The sequence below is a fragment of the Peromyscus leucopus genome, chromosome 8a (assembly GCF_004664715.2).
Source record: "Peromyscus leucopus breed LL Stock chromosome 8a, UCI_PerLeu_2.1, whole genome shotgun sequence".
Lineage (NCBI taxonomy): Eukaryota > Metazoa > Chordata > Mammalia > Rodentia > Cricetidae > Peromyscus > Peromyscus leucopus.
In genome coordinates, this window is record NC_051085.1 from 42,251,992 (window position 1) to 42,260,336 (window position 8,345).

General features: G+C 44.8%; 1 protein-coding gene across 6 annotated transcripts in view; it reads left to right on the forward strand.

The window, feature by feature from the left end:
• The window catches only part of Plekhg1 (pleckstrin homology and RhoGEF domain containing G1), a 217,061-nt gene extending 209,685 nt beyond the window's left edge, over positions 1 to 7,376 (forward strand). For all 6 annotated transcript variants that reach the window (XM_028858215.2, XM_028858214.2, XM_028858208.2 and 3 more), the window contains one exon: positions 5,804 to 7,376. In XM_028858215.2, the coding sequence (XP_028714048.1) occupies positions 5,804 to 6,843 (1,040 nt within the window). In that variant the 3' untranslated portion in view covers positions 6,844 to 7,376. The remainder of the gene's footprint in view (positions 1 to 5,803) is intronic.
• Positions 7,377 to 8,345: the final 969 nt, after the last annotated feature.

Sequence of the window (8,345 nt, forward strand, 5' to 3'; positions counted from 1 at the left end):
AAAGAAGCACCCACGTCCGCTAGCAAAGACGGAAAAAAAATGAGTCTTTTTTAAAGATTTATTTTTTTTATCTTCTGTGTATGGCTGCGTATATGCCTGTGTATCATGTGCATGCAGTGCCGGAGGAAGCCAGCAGAGGGTGTTGGATCCACTGGAACTGGAGTTGCGGTTGTGAGCTGCCATGTGGGTGTGGCCATCAAACCCAGGTCCTCTGGAAGAGCAGCCAGTGCTCTCAAGCACTGACCTATATCTCTAGCCCCACCCCCCACCCCCACCCCACCCCGCTTTTATGCGTTTTTCTAAACCACAGTTCATTTGCACCCACATATTTCAGCTACGACTTGGTGCCTTTAAACGGCAGCTAGCTACTGTGCGTTCAACACCTTCTCACTTGGTCTTGTCACTCCGTGCTTCCAAGAAGCTTAATTCTTCCATGGGACGTCCTTCGTGGGCATAACTGGGCTTTTAGACGTAACCTGGGCGAGGAGCAGGGGTACCAGAGCAAGTGGTTCCTGGTGTGACATTTTGAAAGACAGAACGAAACACTGATCCATGAGAAGCCTCGAGTTGTGAATAAATCATGCAGCTTGGTGAAAGAAAACGCAAGAGGGGCGTTCTCCTTAGGAGATCTTTTCATCCCTCCCCAGACACTAATTTCTGGGGTTGGGGATAGGAATCTGTCTTTGTTCTCTTTTGAGACAGGAACTCACGTAGCCCAGGCTGGCCTCAAACTCCCTGTGTCAGTGAACCTCTTGAATTTCTGATCTTCTTGCACCCCCCTCCCCAAAGCTGGGATTACAGGTAGGTGCCCCCACACATGGTTTTACGTGGCACTGGGATTGAACCCTGGCCTAGCCAAGCACTCTTCCAGTTCAGCCACATCCGTCAGTCCCTGGAATCTGTATGTTTAAATCCACCATATTTTAAGAAATCCTACTCTTGTCATGCCCTGTGACACAACCTGAAATTCCAGGCCTTGGGATGTGGAAACAGGAGGATCTATGAGTTCTACCCAGTTCTAAGTCAGCCTGGGCTACATAGTGAGATCCTGTTAAGAAAGGAAAGCGAGGGAGAGAGGAAGGAAGGGAGAAGGGAAGGGAAGAAAAGGGAAGAGAGAGAGTCCTATTTTCTGACAAAGAACTACCTCAGTATGAGAAGAAAGTCAGTTTTCCAATTAAAAGCAGAAACCAAGTCAGACGCAGTAGGGCACACCAATAATCCCAGCACCCAGAAGGCCAGGGCACAAAGATCTTAGTTTGGGTCCAGCCTGGGCTACATAGAAAAACCTTGTCTCAAAAACAAACGAGCAAACAAAAAACCCCACAAATATGGAAGTTAAAACCAAATGGCATTAACAGGGTCAATCAGCCTCAAGACAAGGCACATTGTGCACATCAATGCCACTCAGACTGCGGATGCCACGAATCTCCTCCCTCTGCATTTGACTTCTTTATGTCCATGGAAACTAGACAGTAGGAAGGAGATATCTAAGTCCTAAATGAATTCAATCAATCCATGAGGGGAAAAAATATGCCATAATTTAAAGTATTATCAAAAGCTTTCATGTTCAGCATTTTCCTACCAGATAAGGAAGTATAGGCCTGGACTTGGTTTCTGAAGGGTTTTACAGACTCGTTGAATTCTTCTTTATGATAAAAATTAAAGTAAAAATTGACTTCTGTGTGACTGTGAGAGAGACTAGAATGCATTTCTGTTCCTCCCGGCAATGGCATGCTTAAAGTCAGTTACATCCTCTTTCCAATGCTCGTCTCGCCAAGCAGGTTGTTTTATAGTTTCAGAAAGTGACTAAAGTCAAACTCCAGGAGGATTTGTGGGTGGGGTGGCATGAGTGTCCTTGGGAGAAGTTGATTGTGGTAATTTTAGCCAATAGCCGAGGCCAGGCCATTGTTTCCCATATTTAGAGAAAATATAATACTAATATTTCTGATGATGATGAGGAGGAGGAGGAGTTGATTATGCCAGCAGACTACAGTTTACCAGTAATAGCCAGGGCCAGACAGACTGGAATATGAGCCAGCCATTAAGATGCAAAACTCTAAGCTTGCTTGAAGCAGGCCCCTCAGAACTAAAGAATGAGGACCTAGAACTTCATTGAATGAATTCTTTTTACCGCCTTTGAAGTATTGTGGTTGCCGATTGGGCTTCCATTTGCCTTTTTGCCTCCTGGTTCGTCCTGCTGTCTTCTCGGGGTCCCACAAGATCTCTTCTATGCTTTGTATCTGAGTCTTTTCTTGATATGGTGGGTTGCTAGGCTGCTACTGGCATCATCCTCCAACAAAGAGGAGCATTCCCTGCCACGGTGTCTTCCTGACAAGGCTATCTTCCCCTCCACAAGGCAGAAGCATGCCCCTGGGGCCTGCCACCTCTCAGACCTGGCTCCATCTGGGTGATCAAGGCCACTTCCTGTGCCCACTAGGCTTTCAATCAGTTGACATGATGACTCCTTTTCTCTCTCTTGTTTATCTGGGCACAGGACGTCGTAATCGAATGGACCGATTCTCCAGACTTCTGCGCATGGGCCTTGCCACTTTGCCAGGAGCTTGCTCTCGGTGCTGTGCGGAAGGAAGAGCACCCTATTCACCTGCTGAAAGCCTCGAGCATCTTTATTGAACTCTGTCCCCGGGGTCTACAGGCCCCGGGTCACATGTCCACCTATAAATCACCCAACCAGGTCCAGTTGCTCCCACCTTTTAGAGCCTTTTGTAGCATGTGGCCATCTTGTTCCGCTGATAGTATTTGAGACCAAGGAGACTCCTTGGATTCCTGTATTTTGGGTGATATTTTCATATAGGCTTGAGAACTTTTTGTATGATGTAGGAAGGGCACAGTTCTATGCTTCTGTTTATATATGAGCGACATCCTAAATATCAATATTTTTCTAATCCTCTGTCTTGAAATCAACATGTTTGATATCTCCTGCCACAACAATTATTTCAATTTTTAATCTTTAATGAAAAGAACTCCAACTTTCAAGCCTTCAGGGAAAAACAAACCAAAGACAGCCTAATATTATCATGTAATAATAATGTATATGTCCTATACGGACAGTAGCAGAAGTAAGGTCATAGTTAAACTTTGACCCATAGACTAGTCCTGGGTTTGCTAGGCTAAGAGGCCAATGGTGGCCAGCCATTTTCTATGCATCCCACTAACAGGTTCTATTTAATCACAGCTTGAGCTCTGAAACAGTATGTCTTGTTCATACTGGCATCATGCAAGCTATAAACTCTCTCAAGTGGAAAAATTGAGACAAGAAATAACTGAGATCAGTTTTCTCTTCTAGTGAGATACATTATATCAGAATTTATCGATGGTCCCCCTCTTTGTCACCTAAAGATTAAAGTACCCAGTAGGAGCTATCTATGGGAAGCATTTTAATCCAAAGCCATCTTCCTGTTTTCCCTTTCCTGCTTGTGGCCTGATTTCTATGTTGTCTTGACTCTGTTGGGTGGTCTCAGGAAAGGCCCATAAATTTGAAACCCTATGCTCAAAAGGAAAGGGTGAAAAAAAATCCATGTAATGAAATAGTTGAGACCAGTTTCCTTCCAGAAGTTATGTGTACAACATTGTTTCTCTGAGACCAAAAGCTCATAGATTATCCTCAATAATGAACTAGCCTACGGAGGTGATTAGCCATATAGCTTTTCTGTTTGTGTGCATGTGTTTGAATACTTTTAAAAATGCATTAATTTATTTTATACATGTGTGTGTGTGTGCCTGAGTATATGCACTGTGTATGTGCAGGTGCCTCCAGATGCTAGACGAGTGGGTTGGATCCCCTGGAGCTGGAGCCTACAGGCAGTTGCAAGCTGCCCAGTGTGGGTGCTGGGAACTGAACTCGGGTTGTCTGGAAGTGAGGCCATTCCTTCAGCCCCATATAAAGCTTACGAAAGAAGTCAGGAGAGGGGTTTTGAGTAGACTAGGGCTTGTGGAGGATTTTGAGGGATGGGTGAGGCTTAATTAGGCAAAGACGAGGAAAGCCTGAGAGGGAAAAGGCGTGAGAAATACAATGAGTATTTTAGACGTAACCTATTGCATGAGTGTTTTTACATTACATTACATTAGCTGCACTAAAGTCAGGAGCCATGTCCTCCAATAAAACTTTATGGGTAAATTTGTGCCAGAATACTTTTATGTGAATCATGCATTAGTTCTGCCCTCCCTCCAATTGTCAACTCTTTAGAACTTGGTGGACGTTCAGTGCCCCCTGACTCAGCTGTGGCTTAGTTCAGGGCTACTTACAGTGTGAGAGGGATGCTCAAGTGAACTATATGACGTCGTCTGAAGTCCCGACTCTCTGCGGTTGGGTCTCATAGTTAATGCCACATGCCAGGCTTTGGGAAGATGGCTGACACAGAGCGCTGCCATCCAAGGAGATGGCTGTGTAGTATCTCTTGAAGGTGCTGCTGCATTTGAATTGGTGTTGCAAGTCTTTGCTGTGCTCCTTAAGGAGAAATTTGTGAAGTTTTTGCTTCTAGAGATTTCTGGACAATATTCTCTGTCCTTGAATGCGGTTTCAAATGGAGTTGAAAACCCAAAGCATCTGAGTATAAACTCTTCCTAAGACATTTTTACACAAATGGTTTGACTCAATTGCTGGGAGCAGGGGTTGAAGGGTGAAGGACAGAGGGGTTACAGCTGGAAGCACACGATCCCAGCAAGTGGTTTCCATCTTCAAGAAAGGTAGACTGAAGAAATAGCCGGCGTTCCACTAAATGTGTCTCCCACTGAGATTTAAAGGAGAGTTTACCCACAACAGGTTACCATGCATGTAATAGTACCAACTTATATCTAATGTCATTTGCTGATGTCATTAAAGATGGGATGGACTTCCTTCACAGATATCATGCAGATGAGGTCTGAGCAATACACAGGGTGAACAGGGTTCTTTGAGGTCATGACGGTCATGTGTGCCAGGGTCGCAGCTGGGAACAGCTCCTGAATTGATGTGCTGCTGGCTAGGGAGAATGCTCTCCATTGCATATCAAAATCTAGGTCCTATCTTTGGAGATGTCTGCACTCTGAAGCAAGGCAACATGGAGAAGGGGCTGGGGCTTAATTATAGGCGGCAAATGTGTTTTGGGAAGTAACTGTCACGTCCTGTTCTTAAGTCGGTGCCAGATAGCACTCAGTTATGGAGTTCGTGAGCAAGGGATCTATCTGTTCTTGACGGCTTGGCGACATGGGGTTTTGCCCTTGGCTTTGGCGGAATGGGAAAGGATGCGTGAGCTAGTCCTTACTTGAGCTAAAGGATGTTGCCTCGATGTTGGCCGCTAGGCAGTGGCGGTAGAGGGTTGTTTGGAAAGCAGGATGTTGAAACAGCTGCCAGGGGCCAACGTCTCTAAGAAAACTTGTCCGAGGGCAAACAAGAGGAGCATGAAGCCAGGGGTGGCTACAGCGTTGTGGTCCTGCTTCTTTTAGTGGACATGAGGTGCTTTTATACAGCAGGACATAAGCTCTGGTATCCTCATTTGCCAATGGCTTGTTTTCAGCACTGACACTATCTTATGGATTAAAGGACTTTTCATGACACACACTGGACCCTTGTAGATCTGCTATTCAAATAAAATAGTGTGAAATTCAATCCCATTAAATGAACTCTATTTTTTATTAAACTGTGGGTTATTTTAATTAGCATTGCATTCAGGGACTACTTACCCTTAATCTTAAGTCTACTGTCTGATTTTTAATACATCTATTTAGGGTATTATGTTCTTATGGTTAATCTTCCTAGGTGAGGATAATCCTATGTGTACTTATTGTTTCAATATATGCCTTCCAGGTGCCAGGATTGCTGAATATTCCCAACTGTATGACCAGATCGTGTTCAGAGAGACACCACCCCTTAAAGTTCAGAAGGATGGCTGGGCTAGGACCCAAGAACCCTCTCTCCACAGGCCTGCGTCACCTCCCCAGGCCCAGCGCGCTGGTGAGGACTGGCTTTGGCATTCGCCCTACAGTAACGGAGAGTTAGCCGATTTCTGCGCCCCGCCAGAGCAAGACTCAAAGGCAAACTATCATACCACGTTAGACTCCATGGCCAAAAGCATTCCCAGGCAGTTGTCGGCCGCTTGTTCGGTGCCTTCTCTTCAAGTGTCAGACCCCCTGCTGGGCTCCGGGCCGCAGAGATGCAGCGTGGTGGTCAACCAGCCCCACAAAGAGAACTCCTGTGCAGGCCATCTTTACAACTCGCTGGGTCGCAAAGCCATCGGGACGAAAGCCCAGCCGTACAGCAGGCCCCAGTCATCTTCCTCGGTCTTGATAAACAAGTCCCTTGACTCCATCAACTACCCGAGCGAGACGGAAAAAAAGCAACGGCTGTCTTTACAGAAGAGTCCCAGAGGTGCGAGCCAGCAGGACTTGCTGTCCGGCGCGGCGGACTCATGTCAACAGGACACTCGAAAACGCTCGGATCTCACACTCCAAGACTCACAGAAAGTTCTGGTGGTAAATCGAAATGTACCCTTAAGTGCCCAAGTAGCGACACAGAACTACTTTTCTAATTTCAAAGAGTCTGAGGGAGATGAAGATGACTATGTGGAGATAAAGTCCGAAGAGGAGGAGGCGGGGCTGGATCTCTCCCTGAGTCAAGGCAGGAAGCCTGACCCAGAGATCGCAGACCCTGACTGTTCTGGTAACCACAGCACACCTTGCTCTTTGAAAGAGCCAGTGAGCAGCAGGCTTCCCCCTTACCTGACAGCGTGCAAGGACTCTGACAAACTGAATGATTATCTGTGGAGGGGGCCGTCACCCAGTCAGCAGAACCTTGTCCAGTCTCTGAGGGAGAAATTTCAGTGTCTGAGCTCCAGCAGCTTCGCCTAGGGTTCTAGAACAGTCCGAACTGGCGCCGGAGGCTTGCAAATTACCAATAGGGAGGAGGCGTTTTGTTGTTGTTGTTGTTGTTTTTTAATATATGTACCAGTTTAAAACAATTTTGTAATAACCAGAGGTGTAAACCATGCATTCTTTCTTCACAGCACAGCTCCTTGAGCTAGCTGCCGATGACATTTTCCCATATCCTGACCTATAGCGCTCACTCATATAATTCTTAGATCACCTCCCTCCCCGCACCCCAAGGAGTCTTATTCTGTGACTCAGAGGCAGCACGAGTCTCTTTCGCAGTTTTTAAAAAGAGAAACTAAAGTTATTTAAAGAATTATATGTGACATTTCTGTTATATTTATGGCAAGACTCAAGAATGACGTATGCCAGAGATCGCTGATGAGAATACAGCTTTATCATGTATGTTAAGGTTCCCACACTGGCGTTCCTATCATATTTCCTGTAGAGGCCAACATTATGTGACTATTAAAAAAAACTAAAATATAGCCCTAAGACCAACTCGCTATTAGAAAGAAAAAAAAAATCTTTGCCTGTGTTCCTCGACAAGGCCCAAACGGTGTGCCACTAATTATAGTAATTCTACAATATCTGAGGTGAAATAAACTATTTCTTTCCTGGCTTAAAGAAATCCAAGCTCAGGGCTACAGAGATGGCTCAAAGGTTAAGAGCACTGGCTGCTCTTCCAGAGGTCCTGAGTTCAATTCCCAGCAACCACGTGATGGCTCTCAACCATCTGTAATGAGATCTGGTGCCCTCTTCTGGTGCAGGCAGAACACTCACTGTATACATAGTAAATAAATAAATAAATCTTAAAAAAAAAAAAAAAGAAAGAAAAGAAAAGAAAGAAAGAAGAAAAGAAAAGAATCCAAGCTCAAAAGAATGCAGGCCAACTTAATTATTGCATAAGGGAGACTTATGGAAACAATCTGATTATTTCTTACAACTAAAGGAGAACTGCCCCCTTAAAAAAAAAAAAAAAAAAAAAAAAAAAAACAACCATCCAAAACACCGCACTATACTACTATATATGCCAGTCTCTTACCAATACAGAGTAAGTCCTCAGTTAAAATAAGACAAAATGCATTAATATGGCCCACCTATAGCAGCTCTTCATGGACACTTTCTTGACCTTTGGGCATGACTGAATGCCCTCCTTGAGAAGTCTTTGCCACAGATACGGGCAAGAGTTTAGTTTCTAAACAGTCCATAACCTAGGGCCTCTTTCAGTGTTTTGGAACATACAGAAGAACCGAGTCTCTGGTTGCTGGGTTCTACCTAGTGACTTCCTTTACGTTGTAACTGTAGTCTTAGACAACATTTCACTGTGATAGCCTACCATTCTAACTCCTTGTAGATAGGAACAGATGCAAAGAGAAACGAAGACAGATGTATTGCTACTTTATAAAAACATTTTATTGAAGGCTCCATAAATGCAGTCAGACTATTCTCTCATAGTACCCTTTCTGTTCTCACTTTACACC